Source organism: Stenella coeruleoalba (genome assembly GCF_951394435.1).
Source record: "Stenella coeruleoalba genome assembly, chromosome: 3".
NCBI lineage: Eukaryota > Metazoa > Chordata > Mammalia > Artiodactyla > Delphinidae > Stenella > Stenella coeruleoalba.
Window position 1 is genome coordinate 137881848 of NC_137148.1, and position 17951 is coordinate 137899798.

Consider the following 17951-nt stretch of genomic DNA (forward strand, 5'->3'; position numbering starts at 1 on the left):
TTACTCCAACTTTCTCTTACCAGACTGGGCGGAGAATGCTATTTCTTGGGTTCAAACATTTTGCTTTTGACCTGTGGCAAGCCTAATAAAATAGTGCCAGCAACATCATCATTAAACATTATCTATGGGTGCTTTATTCTTACAGCATTTCTACATGGGAACCTTAATAAGCTATTTCCAGATTGTCTCTTATAGGCAGCATTCATGAAACTGGCCAGGTTTCTAAAGATAGTGGTAGAATTTTGTACCTTAGCTTGAGACGCCACACCTTTGACAAGAAGGATCAGCGAAGTACTCAACACTTTAAAAAAAATTCTAATCCAAAAGCAAGATGGTCAAGAGCTGTGGGAATGTAATTCTGGTGTCTTATAAATGCTTTTTCCAAAGAATGAGGACCAATTTTTAAATAGAGAGGAAAGGGACGTCTGATGCAATAAACCTGGTGAAATCAGAAAGAGAATCTGAGAGGATCCCAATATTGTTAGACATTTTAAGCAGTGAGAGCCATGTAGAAATCCTTCTGTGAACCACGGAAATAATAAATGCTGAGCCCGTTGGAACATAATCTCAATCAGCAAGATGCCACTGCCTTCCAGATTTCCTCACAGGGCCCTGCGAAGTCCATGCCAAAACTAGCAGTGGATTTCTCCCATCTAACCTCCCCTTATGCCTTATTCGATTATTGTCACTGCTCTCTGACCATGCACTGTCGCTTCAGACTCTCATTTCCCAACTAAGTCAGTCAGAGGAGGCTAAGTGTCCATTAGGACGTACTCTAAGACTGCAAACCACCTTGTTCCATGTGAAAAGACGGAACAGAGAGTGAAGAGAGCAAGGGGAACCCTGCAAGTTTAGCTGGCAACCTTCTCACCTACTGGATTACTGGCCAGACACAAACAAGAAGGGCTATGAGTGGTCCGGGAGATTGCTCTAGTTAATTGGCAAAGGGGAGCTGGTTGGGAGGAGGAGAACCCAGGAGGAGGGAGAACTGGGCATTTCAGTGCACCGCAGGATGGCATCGCCTCTGCCCTGGCTCTACATTATTCTATGGTGAGTAAGACTTTTTTCCGATTTTTCCTTTTTGCTCGGAGAAAAGGGCAAGCACACACCCATTGGGTGACTTCTATACCAAATCATGGAAGCAGCCTGGGTGGTGTGGCATGTATGTGTGGTGGGGCAGACGAGGCTGGAATGAACAGCCTATTTCCTCTGAGGCCAGGAGTGAGGGTCATTGACTGTCTACTCACAGGGTAGAAAATGCCCTAGGGAAACTGGAAGATGAAGGAAACTTCTACTCCAGAAACATCAGTCGGATCCTGGACAACTTGCTTGAAGGCTATGACAATCGGCTGCGACCGGGATTTGGAGGTGAGAGGCATCCTTACTAGACCAAACGTCTGTACTTTTCTTCCCCCTTAGTGCCATTCCAAGGCACAGAGGCCTCAGGATAGCAGAGTGGCAGGTTGCAGAGCTTGGGGAGGGACCATGTGTATGTTCCCATCCAGTCTCTGTCCCCTCCTCAATTCGCAACCTTATATGCCAGTCATTTGAACTCTAAGCCTCACCTTTCTCAAATGTAGTGTGGGTGTATGAACTGTGCTTGCCTCATAGGGCGTTTGAGTGTAAAATGAGATTTGCCATATAAAACACTTCCTTTAGCATTTATCCCATGAATGCCATCACTAAACATTAATTATTGTTGTAATTTTCTTTAGAATACTAACCTAGTTCTCGTCCATTCCTTAAATTTCACAATTTTGCCAGAATGCATTCAAAATAATGCAACTGGTGTGAGTTTGTAAAGTTGAAAATCCAAAGAATTCCTGCTGCTGGAATTACTTTAGGATGGGTTGCAGATTCTGGCCATGAGAAGGGACTTTGTGATAGACTTATTCAGTTCAGTCCCCTTAACATCATTGATGATAATTGCCCCCATCCCTCTGGGCTCATTTCAGGTGCTGTCACTGAAGTCAAAACAGACATTTACGTAACAAGTTTTGGGCCTGTGTCAGATGTGGAGATGGTGAGTGAGCTCTGAGTGAGGAGAGTAATTTTGCTTAGTTGGGGGAGAGGGCTGAATCCCAGAATGAGTGATAAGGGGCGTTGTTACCAAACTTGGCTCCAGATCCAAAAGCAATATGTGTGCTCCTGCTGGGAAGGAATGGCCCTTAGAGCAGATTCCTGGCTTCATCTCTTTCACATTTCACTAAAGGCTCTGCTTGAATACTAATCTGAGGGGCCTTTTATGGTGATACCCTCTCTTCTGTTCACATATCATGCATCTATTCTTCCCTACAAAGAGAAGATCTTTCCCCATCTTTATGAAGTCCTAGTAAATTTTTGGAGGAGAAAAAAGAGAAACCAGCAAAGATGGTATGCTACATAAGTGTATATTGAGAATGTCTATTAAATTTAAAACATAGCTGTTTGGGCAGTGTATCTTTCTCGGTATGTGTTATTAAAACAGTAAAGGGAGTCCTTTGGAAAGAGTAATGCATTCCACCTTTTATGTTTGCAAATGGACCAATAGGTGTTCTGGGGACTCTGTTCCAGGTACAGATGGCTATAGGATTCATAGTAAGCGGCAATGAAAACCTGAACCAGCCTTCTAGAACAAAGTATATTATGATATTCCTTCATATTTCTCAGGTAGTATGTCCCCCTAAAAGTAAAATATACATACTAAAACGGAAGAAAAACATAACTCTTTAAAGTGGTGCATTAAATGTACTAGGGGAATGTAATTCTAGAAAAACAGTTATTAGATACTTTCATCTTCTGCTTTTTGAGTTGACGAGATAAGGAGAAAGGAAAGGAGGAGGAATTAAAAAAAGGGAAAAAGGAAGGAGTAAAAGAGAAAGAGAAAGGGGGGGCAGGAGAAGAGAAGAAAAAACAACACAGAAGAGGGGGAGAGAGTGAGGAGTACTTTATTTAAGAGATAAATGTCTTAAGACTTGAGAGAAATTAGAGTCAGCATTCTCCAGAATTCTCAATTACTTATCATATTTTTTCATTTGAGTACTGACTCACCCCAAGAATAAATAACCACAACCATATCTTATGGTACCATTGAAATCTGGGGACACTTAGAATTTATTTTATGCATGTGTCTCTTTTTTAAGACACACATCTTATATTTGTACAAGAGAGGCTTGTTATAGCCTGGATCATCATTATATGGATATGTTGTGTGTCAAATTATAGTTTTAAAATATAATCACCACTTGCAGTAATAGGTTTCATAAAGGAACATATAAAGTAGGCAAAGCAATTCTTGGCAATATTTTGACCTAATTATAAGTTGTTATTGATCATTGACTTTTGCAAAGGCCCTTATCATAATTCTTAAGATTTTTAATGTTATTTCATAAAAGCCACAAATTAAAACTCATAATTTTGATTATGCATGCTTAAATGATGCTCTGTTTGGGTAATCATGGTAACATTTGCTTTTATGTTCTCTGAGAACAGTATAAAACAATCATGATGTGCAGACAAGAGTATGCTTATCAAGTAAAGTTTCTCTATCCTTGGAACTTTACTAAGTGGTACCATGTTGCTCAGAGATACCTTTGAAGGTGAACAAGCTGCTAAGGGACTGGTTAGACTCACTGATGGTAGGAAGGTCAGCATAAAACCTAGACTAAATCTTTTTCTATTTTTCTTCTAAATTAAGGAGGGGGAGCTCAATAGGTCAATAGATGAAGAGATGGATGACTGATAGAAAAAGAGGAAGAATGTTAAGGAGGGTGAAGGTGGAAGAGAGAGGTTTGCACAATACAACACTACCTTTTATAATAATATTACAATCTTGGAGTGTGAAAACATAATAAGTCACTGAAATTATCACTTTCCTGATAGGTTATTGTCATCAAAAGTTGCTTCGTTTCTTAAGTTTTAAGATTGGGTATGTAAGCTAGTGAATAAACTATTCTTAATAAGCCATCTGCCCAGCATGCATGAATCTCTTATTTTGTCTTAGGAGTATACAATGGACGTTTTCTTCCGCCAGACTTGGACCGATGAGAGGTTGAAGTTTGGGGGGCCAGCTGAGATTCTGAGTTTGAATAACCTGATGGTCAGTAAAATCTGGACACCTGACACTTTTTTCAGGAATGGCAAAAAATCAATTGCTCACAATATGACAACTCCTAACAAACTCTTCAGAATAATGCAGAATGGAACAATTCTATACACCATGAGGTGAGGTTTCCCTAATTCTACTTCCTCTGCCCAAATTATCTGCCCATCACACTAACTCAGAACCACTTATTTCAATGTTCCTTAGGCTTACCATCAACGCTGACTGTCCTATGAGGCTGGTTAACTTTCCTATGGATGGGCATGCTTGCCCACTCAAGTTTGGGAGTTGTAAGTTACAAAAAGCTTCTGAGAGTCAAATAATGCATTCAAAATATATAATTATTTGGTTTTAGTCAGACACTGGAAAGCAAAAGAGAAATATTACTCTGACGTTCTCAGTATGATTCCAGGAATTAACTTACTTGATCACGTCTCTCTCAATCATACAGTCAGAGGTTTTGGTCACCAGGATTAAAGAAAATCATTTAAAAAATTTGTTCGTACTTCCTTTTTATAATGAACAAGATTTGCTTTGAAAGAAAAAAAAAACACACAATTAGCCAGATTTACTTCTCTGTTTAATTTGTTTAAAAAATTCAGATGCTTACCCCAAAAGTGAAATCATATATACATGGAAAAAAGGACCACTTTACTCAGTGGAAGTCCCAGAAGAATCTTCAAGCCTCCTTCAGTATGATCTGATTGGACAAACAGTATCTAGTGAGACAATTAAATCTAACACAGGTAAGCATTTGATCAATGCATGGATGTAATCCTGCATGGTGACTCCAGTGCACATTTTCAAAATATCTATTTCTTTTTCTTCTGCATTATCCATCCTCAGCTAAACTTATTGTTTTAAAGTGATAAGTAGCTTTCTTTAAAATTGATTTTGCAACCATGTGCATATAAAGATTTGTGTAGCCTTGGAGTGAGTAGTTTTGTATGTATATGACACAAAGAACCCCACAGAAAACCATGAGCTGATGTATCTATCATCTGCTGATTGAGTAGCTTTGTCATATATTGAAAAAATGCCTTTGCTTGTTTTCTTCCCACCCATATTAATTTAAAGATCTGCAAGATTTATTTCCAGTTGCATTCTTTCTGCACACTGTCAACAGCAATAATCCTGATATACCTGTCTTCCAACAGGTGAATACGTAATAATGACAGTTTATTTCCACTTGCAAAGGAAGATGGGCTATTTTATGATACAGATCTATACTCCTTGCATTATGACGGTCATTCTTTCCCAGGTGTCTTTCTGGATTAATAAGGAGTCTGTTCCGGCCAGAACTGTCTTTGGTATGCTTCACTCTTTGGGCTCTACTTTCTGTTCATCCTCCAGCTCACATTGCTTGTGTATCTTAGGGGAATGTTCACACCAGTGCACTTTTTCAACCCACAAAGGAAATAAACTCCTATCTCATTCAGACACATGTATCATATAAAATGACCCTCATCTTATCTCACATTGTGTGGCGAATCAACAAAAGATTAGTCTCAGCAAGAATTCTGGCTGGTTTCCTGTGACTTTGACGTGCCCTATTTAGGAAAGTTGTTTTTTTGTTGGTTTGTTTTGTTTTTTAAACTCAATTTGCTTTTTCATAACTAAAAAAAAGCAGAAAATTAAAAACTGACATGTAAAGCAATGAAAACAAAGGCTAAGATATTGAACCCACAAATACATAAATTATATCTCACTTTTATTAGGTTGGATCTTAAAAAAAATTGCCATTTTTAGGTCTAAAAATAGATAAATATCACCAGTTTCCCCATTGTTCAACCTAAATATTTAGTTACATTTATGATGTACAGAATCATTACTAGTGTGATGGAACAAAATGAAATAAGAAAAAGAGCTATAACAGAAAAATATCATCTGTAACGAAATCCAATATTTTTCTCAGTTTTTGTGATTATAAATTTAGTAGTTCATAGGGAAGACCTGAGTTTAATTGAAATCTCAGGTGAATTTTGACTTTTTAATTTACCATACTAAAATAGATCTCTTTTTGCAAGTTATAAAAGAATATTTATATACTGATGTTTACCATCTTTGAATTATATAAATCCTCCAAGACAGAAGACTGCTGGCAGATGAGTAATGAAATTATTTTCTCATGATTAGATATTTTATCTTAAAACCAAGCTAGAAATAAAAAAAATTGAGAAATCTAATTTATATTTATTATTCACACCAAATAGACTTATTAAATATGATGAAAGATTATACCAGCATTAAATTTGATCAGAAGTTCAAAGCTTTATTAGTTATGTAATAATTTGCTATTATATTATAATATATTATTATTAATACACATCACCACACTAGGCTTTGAAGGAAACCAAAATGTGAATGCCTATGATAACTGTGAACAATTAAAAATAATAAAATAACAAAAAATACATTTGTAACAAAAATCCTCTCCACCAGCATGTTCCCACTTGATCTTGTTATTGGATTGCAAATGCTAATAGTGCATTTCTCATTCTGTTTCATTCTAGGGATCACCACTGTCTTAACCATGACTACTCTAAGCATCAGTGCCAGGCACTCCTTGCCAAAAGTGTCTTATGCAACCGCCATGGATTGGTTTATAGCTGTTTGCTTTGCTTTTGTCTTCTCTGCTCTTATTGAGTTCGCAGCTGTCAACTACTTTACCAATCTTCAGACACAGAAGGCCAAAAGGAAGGCACAGATTGCAGCCTCACCCCCAGTGACAATAGCAAAAGCGACTGAACCCTTGGAAGCTGAGATTGTTTTGGTAATTGTTTACTTTTCTAATGTTAGCTACCATATAGGAAAAGGCAGCCGGAATAGTTACCACAAACAATTAAATAGTCCAAAAGTAATATTAGTGGGGCATGAGTTACATAAATTTGGTTCCAAGGCCAACTTCTTCTCCAGCTTCACAGAAAAAAGCCAAGCAACAATCCTTCATTTATCTTTGCTCTAAACTTTTGGTATTCCTCTTTTATCACCCTCACTAATACTGGCAGATTGCAAGCTCTCAGAGGAGACAGAAAATTCTTAGCCTTTAGATGTTTTCTTTGAACAGGTTCCATTATACCGACTAGGGAGAATAAAGTTAAAAAAAAAAAAGTTCCTAATGAGGTTTCAGAGTCTGAAGGAAACAAGCAGGGACTCCATGGACCATTTCTGTTAGAAACCCACTCGCTGCTTTATTTCAGGAGGGCACAATGTATATATTAGGTTCTATGAATGCTGAGTCATAAGCCAAGTTTTTGACTCATGTGAAAACGTTCTCATGTTCACATTCATGTTATATGTATATAATATACATATTATTATGTATATTAATGTGGTTTTTTTGAGACACAATCAGTGAGAAATACCTATAAAATTAAGTTTAGATTTGCTGTGGCTAAGCTCTGGTCCCCAAAGTTTTTTTGAATAAAAAATAAATGATAGTATTAATAATTCAAGGGTCTTAAATGTGCCCCCAAATTTCAATTTCACATATGAATAAATTCTCACAACAATCAAATCGCATGTACTTTTTAAAAACTGGATTATAGAACTGATTGACAAGTGTACATTTTTATTTCAAAACAAACTCTAAACAAGTAGCTCTTGAAAAGAGGAAAATTTTGCTCTACAAAATCAAGTAATGCAGACACTTTGAACTGAAAATTTCTTTATAACTGATCAATTCTCATGACTATTTCCAAATCGCAAAACCACATACAGCCCAATTAATTCTTGGTTAAATCTTATGATAAAAATTATAAAGCTATATGTGTTTTACTTTCCAAATACTCAGGTGTTTATTGGCTTTAAAAGATAATTTTGTATTGAAACTTTTCTCTTTGATAAACTTAGAAACTTGTTAGAGAATTTACATTTTCTTTAAAGGATAAGACCAATCCCATGATAAGTGGCAATATGTAATTTAAAGACTTTTTTTTTCTTGAATTAGACTTTGTTTTTAAACAAACAAAAAAAAAGTTTGCCATCCAGTAATCTGGTCTAATTACACTTACGAATAAAAAACAGAGCCTCAGAGAAGGAAAACATTAGGCACTAGTTGGTAGAAAAACTAGGAATTGATTCCAGAACTCCTAACATCCACAGATTTACAGAGGCTGAGGCCCAACACTTTTTCAAAGACTGAAATATAATAGAGTGTGTACCCCTGGACAAAACATTTTCTGTATGTAGGTAAGGTTATTCCCAAAATTCTTCCCTTAATTTAATGATGTTTTCTTTATATACGTGTGTGTGCTTTGAAAGTTCACAAAAATATAAATTTTGTAACAAATATGTTAAGGATCCAGTTCAAAAGACTTGAAAATTATATATTTCAGAAAAGATGAATTCAAAATATTTTTGAGAATTATTTTGTTTGTAAAAATAAGTGATTATGTTACAACCTATCTGTACTTACATAGGTATATAATTGACATATTGTCCAAAGGTCATATATTATCTTAACATATAGCTGGAAAGGAAGAAGGAATTTATCATAATTCCATTTAACAGTTTCTTATTTGAGAAACACAGTAAAAATAAAAAAAGAAATTCATGAAAAAGAGGCTAAGAAAAGTGATTTTGAATATAGTCACTGATCTGATATTGAAACAAAAAGAAAGACCAACTTCCTTACTTCAACTCTTTTAAAATATATATTACTAAGAAGAATATGATTTCAAATCCTTAGAGAAAGCATAGAGTTATCGTTCCCTAAGTCCATTATTTTAAAGGTATAATTTATTAATAAGATGGAATTTAAGATCTCAGGTCTTCATATAAACTATCTTCTAATAGTTCTAAAGTAGTAACATATAATGAGCAGGTTCTTTGGGAAGTTGGATAAAAAATTGCATTTAAACCATCTCAAAGTAGTTTTTTCCTTGCAAGTTGACTTTTTTCCCTACAAAAAATATTTCTAAACCTGGCTCCACTTAAAATATTCCAAGGCAATGAAAAGGAGAATTTTGTTTCTGAAAGGCTAAGTTAAAGTGTAAAAATAAAAAGAAAAGTAACCAAACCTAACAATATTAACCTTGTAGGCATCAAAAAATATAGATGATTACATAGAACATGTACAGTTTTTTTTATTTATGTCAAAACTTGGCTATTGCCTTATATAATATAGAGGAACAAACAAATTACACATTTCAAATTTATACAGCACAATGGTATATTATGATTGCAAGGTCATTTTTTCTTTCAAATACCATGACATTTTAAAATGCCTATTCAGTTGTACTCAAAATGACATTATTTGAGTAAGTTGGACATTGAAATAGCAAACCAATGTGGTAAAGCTGAAATGAGATTAAGTGCTTGGATATTTCATGTGATTCTAACTTGTATGTTTTAATATGCACATTGCTTTTCAAAGGAAACTGCTTAGAATGAATGTGAAAACTTTATCACTTTGAATTTGACCTTGAAATTTATTATAATAATGACAAAGAGATTCAGGCATTTAAAGCCTAGTAGTCACACCTGAAGACTCATCTAAAACTAAATCTTCAGAAGTGCTCTATAGAGTATTAATCTTTCTTATTTTAAGGCATTTGGAAGTGGAGACTTTACATTTTTGGATTTGGAGAAGAAATTGTCCACAGTTTCTTTCCTGCTTATAGGGTATCTTTCCATATTGTTTTTATTTGGTATGCTATTTTGGCTTTAGAGAGTTATTCCTGTATTTATGTTTCAGAGCTTATTACGTGTCTGGGGTAGATTTATTTTATATATAAGACCAAGTTTAGACTTTGATCTCTTTCTGGATGTTTTGCTAGTTTTCTTGTTACTTTAAAAATCTAAGCCCTCACCACTAAGTTCCTAAGAATGAATCCCCTGGACCCCTACCCATCAATACATCCAATGTGGTTTCTCTTTTTTTTTTTTTTTTTTTTCTTGCGGTACGTGGGCCTCTCACTGTTGTGGCCTCTCCCGTTGTGGGGCACAGGCTCCGGACGCGCAGGTTCAGCGGCCATGGCTCACGGGCCCAGCCGCTCCGTGGCATGTGGTATCTTCCCAGACCGGGTCACGAACCTGTGTCCCCTGCATCGGCAGGTGGACTCTCAACCACTGCGCCACCGGGGAAGCCCTGTGGCTTCCCTTTTTCACAGAACGTGTGATGTTCTTGGTAAATTATCTACAAACTAAGTTGACCAAAATTTAATTGGTCAAGATAATAACTATATTTATACTGATTACATTACTTCTTTTCACCTGACACCAATTTATTGAGTACCTATGTGTTCATCAAATTATTCATACCATAAGCCTTTATTTGTTAAGTGCTTTTTTGCCAGATCCTTTGTAGAATGCTGAAGCTACCTTAGTAAGTGACGTCAACAGGGCCTCTTCCATCATGGAGCTGCCTGTTGAGCATGAAGAGAGGAAACTACTCAAGGAGCCATGACAATATACTGTGATAAAGGCTGTGGTTAGAGATGTGTAGAAGGCTGAAAAAAAGCCATGAGACAGTACCTAACTCAGTCTGGAGGGGTGATTGTGGAGGAAGTGATGCCTATGCAGAGAAAAGAAAGATGAGCCTGGCCCTGCTCTAGAAACTCTCAGTCAGTTGTGAGAAACTTGGGCACAGAGAGGGAAATAAGACATATTTTCCTTCCTGCACTCCTTTCAAGGTTGGAACGTCTGCTGGGCCATTACTATGTTGCCCTTCACCTGTGTAGAAAAATATGAATCATAGCATACTGAAAGATTTACCTCCCCTGTTCCAAATCGTGCTAAGATTTCTTTCAGTACTACCATTACTCCAAAGAATGAACAGTTGAATTAAGACCATCAGAGACTCTGAGCACCAGAAAGATCATGATGTCCCTTCCCCATGGTAGCGCCGTCATATGACTTATAGAGAGGGTGGCGTGGATTAGATGAGGGGTGTAGGTGGTTGGCTCTCTCCCTATACCTTCCATCAAATCACCATTCAATATTCCTTTTTGCACCCTCCAAACATTCCAGTATGGTTTTCAGACATGCCACTAGCACCACTGACCCACCAGATTGCTACCAATAAGCTGCTTCTCTGCAGGCATTCTGGAATTGTCTCCGCTCCTCAATTCTACCAGCTGTAAAATAAATGTGGGGACATTTGACACACTGATTTATTTTCTCCATAATGATTAATATGTAGCTTAAAAAAGGTCAAATAATAAATGTTTTCAAAAATATTTTCTCTTGTTTTTGGTGCCCCTGTTCGCTGGTTCTAAAAGCAGATACTTTGTTTGTCCTTTGAGTAATGCAGCCCTGGTTAGAATATTTCTCCTAAGAGGTAACCCGTTGCCCCCTCTTCTTTAATATATTAGACTCACTAAATGCTGTATCAGAATTGCTCTAAGTACTTCCCAAATGCCTCATCCCTATACCAAATAACTGATTGTCACAAAGTCCAGTTTGACTCCAAGTACCTTTGCAATATGGCGTTACTTAAAACAAAACAGTGCTCTAAAAATACCCAAAGCAGGATGACACTGAACAGCAGGGGAGCCCCGGAAAAATTCAAAACCACAGGCGTTCCACTCAAAACAGTGACAGCCCCAAGCTGAGCCCTCATCTGGACTCTGACAAAAGCTTATTTTACCATCAGCTGAAGCTGCTGAGCTTACAATAGAGCAGGCGGGATCTTACACAAACCTGTAGCTTGAATGGTTTGCAATATTGGCTTTCTTTTCATTTCAGAAATTCAGTGTGATTCTTCTAAATTTTAGGTGTCCAGTCTCCTACACTGCCGATTCCCAATTATCCAGGAGCTGATTATCCAGCGTGTGGGTTAGCCAGCCCTCTGGCATTTCCTTGAGCACCTTGTATTTGCTGCCTGCTAGAAATCCCCCAGCCATCATTGGGCAATGAGACAGTGTAATTCTAAACCAGCGAAGCTCAATGGTGGGTGAATTTTCCCCCAGAGGACATTTGTCAAGGAACAAGGATATTTTTGGTTGTCAAAACCCCGAGGAGGTGGTTGCTACAGGCATCTTGTGGGTAGAGGACAGGGATGCTGCTCAGCACCCCATGATGTACAGGGCAGTTCCCACAACTAAGAAGTATCAGTATATCCGTAGCTTTGTGGTTGAGAAACCATGCCCTAAACCCTAAAACTGATGAAAAGAAAAAGTAATATTTATTAAGAGTGGGGCTTCCCTGGTGGCGCAGTGGTTGAGAGTCCGCCTGCCGATGCAGGGGACACAGGTTCGAGCCCTGGTCCGGGAAGATCCCACATGCTGCGGAGCGGCTGGGCCCGTGAGCCATGGCCGCTGAGCCTGCGCGTCCGGAGCCTGTGCCCCACAACGGGAGAGGCCACAACAGTGAGAGGCCCGCGTACTGCAAAAAAAAAAAAGAGTATGGTCTTAGGGATCTGAGAGGGATTGAGTGAGGTACTGCTGCTTATTACTTGTGTGAGCTTTCTGCTTACACCTTCATTTGCTCATCTCTGAAATGAAAATAATATTTTTACATGATAGATTCTTCCTAGGAATGAGCAAAATAATGCATGCAAAGTGCCATGCAGTGCTTGTTAATGGTAGGCATTTAGATATGGTAATGATAATATAATGTAATATCAACAATATGCTAAAATATAGTGTAAAATAATCATAAAACGTTTTGTTCCCTTCTCTTTGCCTGACTACAAAGTCTTGGGAAATGTTTAGATTTTCATTCATTTGTTTATTCGGCATATGTTTATTAAGCGTTCACTGTGTTCTGTGCACTGGCTAGGAACTGTGGAACACTTACACATGAGAATAATATGCCCTCTACCACTAAGGCGATTTCATGTCAGGAAAGGGGATAAAGCACAACGGAAATATTTACAGGGAAGAGGTGATGACAGCAGAGAGTTGTAACAGTTAGGTAGGCAGAAATGTGTACAGAGAAAAAACACATTTCCTTTCTCAAGTTCTTAAAGAAAAAAACCTTACAGCTCAAACAGTAATTGTCCCTTTCTTTTTTTCTTTTTTGTTTAATTTTCTTTCTTTTTTTTTATTCAAGTATAGTTGATTTCAATGTAAGCTTAGGGAGAGTCAGTGACTCCTAAGGCATGTCTAAGTCATACAGCAGCTAAGTAGTACCTATGGAATTGCAGTCTAGGGCTTTCTGACTCTGCTGCCCTCTTAACTCCTAAGCAACCCTCCATAGAGATTGTCTGGGGAAGCAGATGAGGAAAAGAGGAATCCTACTGTAGGAGACCTTTAATTCCAGGCTAATGCCATTGTGCATAAATTTTTCATGCTGTTATGTGGTGAATGATGTTGCTTAACTCGGGACAAGGGTTATTCAGCAATCTTCATTAAGTCATTTGTGACACTGTGACAATGCCAAGAGACTGACAAATAAGTTTTCCCAACATCTCCAAAAGAGAGAGAGAGGTAAAACAGTGCCTTACATTTTTATGCTAGATTATGGTTTATAATCACTTTCATCTCAGTGAACTTATTCATGTCTGCCCTGTTTCTCCCTAAAAAAGGAAGAAACATAGGTGTCAGACAGACAATGCATGCTATTAAAAATCAAGACGTGTTTAGAAGAAAATCTGCTCTAAAGCCTTGCCCTCTTTCTTTCCATTACGATCCTTAGAAAATTTACTAGAGCAAAATATTTTAATGTTCCTTATATCTGGGAGGAAGAGAACTCTTTCTGAAGAATTAAACTGTGACAAATTTTGCTCTTTCAGGTGGAGAATATTTTAATAACATATATAACAGATGAAAATTCAAATCAGAGTTTGAGAAACATGATAGAAAGCTCTTGGCAGACAATGCTATGTTTATTCTCTCATACAGGTAGCATGCATTGAGACCAAAATACCACTACTCTGGTCCTATCCACACACTATCTAGTGACCCTGGGCACAGTAGTCCTGGGTTGTCACATATTTTTAATAGAAAATGTCACTTATTTCCTATCCAAGATCAGTAGACTTGGCACTCTTCTATTTTAAATTCTCTTCTACCTCCAATACCTATGATTTATTTCATTCTGTCCAGAGTGCCTAGCCTAATACTGGGTCAACAGATAACAAATAAAGATATTCTTTGCTTGAAATTCACCGCGGTCATGTCAAATCAGACTTCACACTGATTTATTTTTGCTTTTGGTAAAGAAACAAATTTTCCCACGGTCCCTAAAAGCACAGTGGGCTTGAACTCTCTATGATGACTATTATAGATACTGGGCGAACTTCCATGACAAATCAAAAGCAAAATTCAGGATAGGAGTATAGAGAGGAGCGGTTCTCAGGGTGGTTGTTTCCCGCAGTCCAAATGTCACCACGTCGGTGGGTAATTCTGGTCCTGTGGCTCAACCAGCACAGGGGAGGCGGCAGCCTCATCCCGTTGCTGGGGGGGCTGCTGTCTAAAGCTCCAGGAGTCTGTGTCCACGTGAGTAACACACCCTGCCAGGCAGCAAAGTGGTAATTCTGCTGCCAAGGAGAAAACGAGGCAGCTTTACAAGAGCAGGGTTAATGTACAGCCAGGGTGTGAAGGCAGGGACCCGGCAAGGACAACCTGGCCACAAGGAAAGTGATTGTTATAGGTCGTAGACAAGAAAAGGTAAGAATCAGAGGAAGCCCCCCAGTCTCCACCATTATGAAAGGAGTCTAACGCAAATAGAATTAGAGTCTCTGAACCAGGCTCAATACTTTAAAGGTGAGAAAATGCTGGGATGAAACAAGCAGTGAGATTGACCAAGGCGGTTTATTACGGGCTGTGAAACTATGGGCGAAGCAATTCCCACATCTGGACCTCAGCCTTCTCATCTGTTACTTAATGCACTGAAGATCCCTTTCAAGACTAGGATTGGTTGTCTTATGATTTCAGTGGAACAGAAAATCTCATGATAGAAAAGAACATATGACAATTCTGAAGTTAGTAAATATATCACTTTGGTAACTTAAGATGGAGGGAGACCAGTGGAGAAGCTCTGAATGGAAAGCAGAAAGCTCTCAATATACAACTCTGGACCAAGAGGTAGTCGTATTTCCAGGGGAGAACAGTCATCCCACTCAATATAAGGGTATTTCTATTTTGTCACTGGCTTTTGATGTACATGAGCACCTTTATATTTTTTTTGCTGTTGTTGATACCTCAGTTGGTTCAAATTTATGAATGGTAAAGATTAGACTGTTGGCTGGGAATGTGTCTAGAATGTGTCTAAATAACATTTAGCCGAGCTGTTATTTTCTTGTATTGAGTAATTGCCCACACATTCCCAAATGAAATTCCCTCTCATTGCCCATACCCATTGCCCTATAGGTTTATGCATAACTGGGGTGGTGGGTGGATAAGCCCTTATAACCTGGCTTATCTCCTAATGGTACAACACTCAACACAGTTTCTGGGGCATGGAACATGCTTAGCATCAATTGCTGATGTATTAAATTAGAGGACGTTGGATGTTAGCAAATCGATGTTTTTAAAATTTGTTTTACCGCTTTCTTGGAAAAGTAGCGCCATCAATTACTATCAAGAATTTGCTGATATTTTAACTTATATAGTAAGTAGTCAGTAACTATCTGTCAATGACGGAAAAAATGAATGATTAAGGGATGTCTATTCTTTTACCCAGGCTGAATATATATGTATCTTTTCCTTTACAGCATCCTGATTCCAAGTACTATCTGAAGAAAAGAATCACCTCTCTGACGTTGCCAATAGTTCCATCCTCCAAGGCCAGCACAGTCCTCACAAGAGCTCCCATCTTACAGTCAACACCTGTCACCCCCCCACCCCTCTCTCCTACCTTTGCGGGTACCAGTAAAATAGACCAATATTCTCGGATTCTCTTCCCAGTTGCATTTGCAGGATTCAACCTTGTATACTGGATAGTTTATCTTTCCAAAGACACGATGGAAGTGAGCAGCAGTGTTGAATAGGTTGCAGCCGTAATAACCTGTATTCTGTGAGTTCTCATTTTCTGAATGTTTAAAAATAGCAATGAGACTTGTATAGATGCTTTTCTGAACATGAAATCGAAATTGAAAATCTCTAACACATAGCTTTGAGTAAGCATGTATGGGCAAGAAAAGCAATAACGTTACTCCTCAAAATTGGAAGGTGAAGGTTGGTGAAAAATATGACTTTTCTGCACATTAGAGAAAATTTTATAAAAGGATAAAATGGATTCAAGATGAAGTTGCCAATCTTTGTCCTTCATTGTTCAATATTTTAATTGTCACTGTGAATATCATTTACCACAAAGCAAATAAAAATAAGAAATGCTGACACTTCCAAAGCCTGCCTTAAAATGTTTATTTTGGCTTAGTTCTCAAGAGAACAAAATATAAGTAGTCTAAATATTTATCAGTAGGTTAATACCAGCATGTTGGAGGCCTTTATGCTAGTAAAATGGCTTTCAGTGACATTATAAAGCCTGTATTGAGCTTAGCCATTTCTTTTTAACCTTGCTGTGCTACTTTGCCTCAATAAAATATGGTGTTTGTATACATATGAATTATACATAGATCATAAATTATATATGCATTTGGACATAGCTTTAGTTGGACTGCAGTACAGTGTTGTTTTATCTCACTAAGCTCTCCTTTTAAAATAATATGCTCATTCATAATTCCATGAAGTGGTCGAAGGCTTGTATGTTATGACTGTTCTTATATCTCATATGCTTTACCTTTCTAAGTGTATCACTAAACAAAACAACAATAAACATGGTTCTCTGGGTCTGTTTAATAAAGCTCAGAAGTTTCCTTAAGTATGGGGAGATGAAGTGGTTACCTCCCCAGTGTTAGTGTCCCTGCAGATTCTGAGAGATAGAAGGTATGGGACAGCCAGGCTTGGTCACCCAGCTCTAAAAAAAACACGTGAATTTGTATTCAAATAGTCAATCCTGCTAGAAAACAACGGAACAACATCTTCAAAATGCTGAGGGAAAATGATTTTCAACCCAGAATTCTGTAACCAGCAAAATAAAGATAGAGGATATATTAAAAAAGTCAATCCTTCATCTCTTTTCTGCTCACTCAACACACTTTCTGTTATAAGATGAATGGAGTCTGAGGATCTAATGTATAACTTGGTGACTATAGTTGATGACACTGTATTGTGTAATTGAAATTTGCTAAGAGAGCAGAAATTAAATGTTCTCACCAAAAAGAAAAAAAAGTAAATATGTGAAATGATGGATATGTTAAGTATCTTGCAATATTTATCTATCAGCTGTACTTCAATCAAGCTGAAAAAATGAATGAAACTCTTTTTCTTCCTTTCTACTATTCCAGCTCTTTCTGATGCTAACTCTACCCATGTTTCTCCCACACAGAATGGTATTAGGGAAACAGGAACTAGGAGTGGGAGAAAGCATGTGGTGTGGTTTGTGCAAATCAATAAACCCCTCATGAGTTGTAGCTGGCTCTTAAACATCATTGAGATCAGCCAGAGCTCTGAACCCAGAAAGAAATATTCTGGAATTACTACCTCTTGCCTTTATCCAGGAAAATACAAAAAAAATTCTACAGCCAAACAAATTAGAGTTTAATTGAAATAGCTCTCTACTAAGGGTGAGGAAGTTGAGATATCCATCTAACTTCCCTATTAATTAGCTCATAAAAAAATCACTTAGCCTCTGGAAGACATAGCTCTAGTCTCACCTATAGGACGAGGGGGATGGAATGGACACCCTCTGAAGGTCCTTCCATTTTGAACAGCTTATGTTTGTTTCATTACTTCTTTTTTTTTTTTTTTTTTTTTTTGTGGTACGCGGGCCTCTCACTGTTGTGGCCTCTCCTGTTGCAGAGCACAGGCTCTGGACGCGCAGGCTCAGCAGCCATGGCTCACGGGCCCAGCCGCTCCGCGGCATGTGGGATCTTCCCGGACTGGGGCACGAACCCGTGTCCCCTGCATCGGCAGGCGGA

The 17951-nt window shown here is 37.9% G+C and overlaps 2 protein-coding genes across 2 annotated transcripts in view; one reads left to right on the forward strand and one right to left on the reverse strand.

Annotated features, from left to right (window-relative positions):
- The window catches only part of GABRB2 (gamma-aminobutyric acid type A receptor subunit beta2), a 556114-nt gene that overhangs the window by 397340 nt on the left and 140823 nt on the right, over nucleotides 1-17951 (reverse strand). The gene's annotated exons all lie outside the window — the stretch shown is intronic.
- GABRA6 (gamma-aminobutyric acid type A receptor subunit alpha6) lies at nucleotides 1013-15959 on the forward strand (the record flags this gene model as incomplete). Its single annotated transcript, XM_079917458.1, has 9 exons — nucleotides 1013-1050; nucleotides 1250-1368; nucleotides 1956-2023; nucleotides 3983-4203; nucleotides 4289-4371; nucleotides 4684-4827; nucleotides 5239-5391; nucleotides 6595-6854; nucleotides 15684-15959. 9 exons carry the CDS (start codon nucleotides 1013-1015, stop codon nucleotides 15957-15959), a joined length of 1362 nt encoding a protein of 453 aa, XP_079773584.1.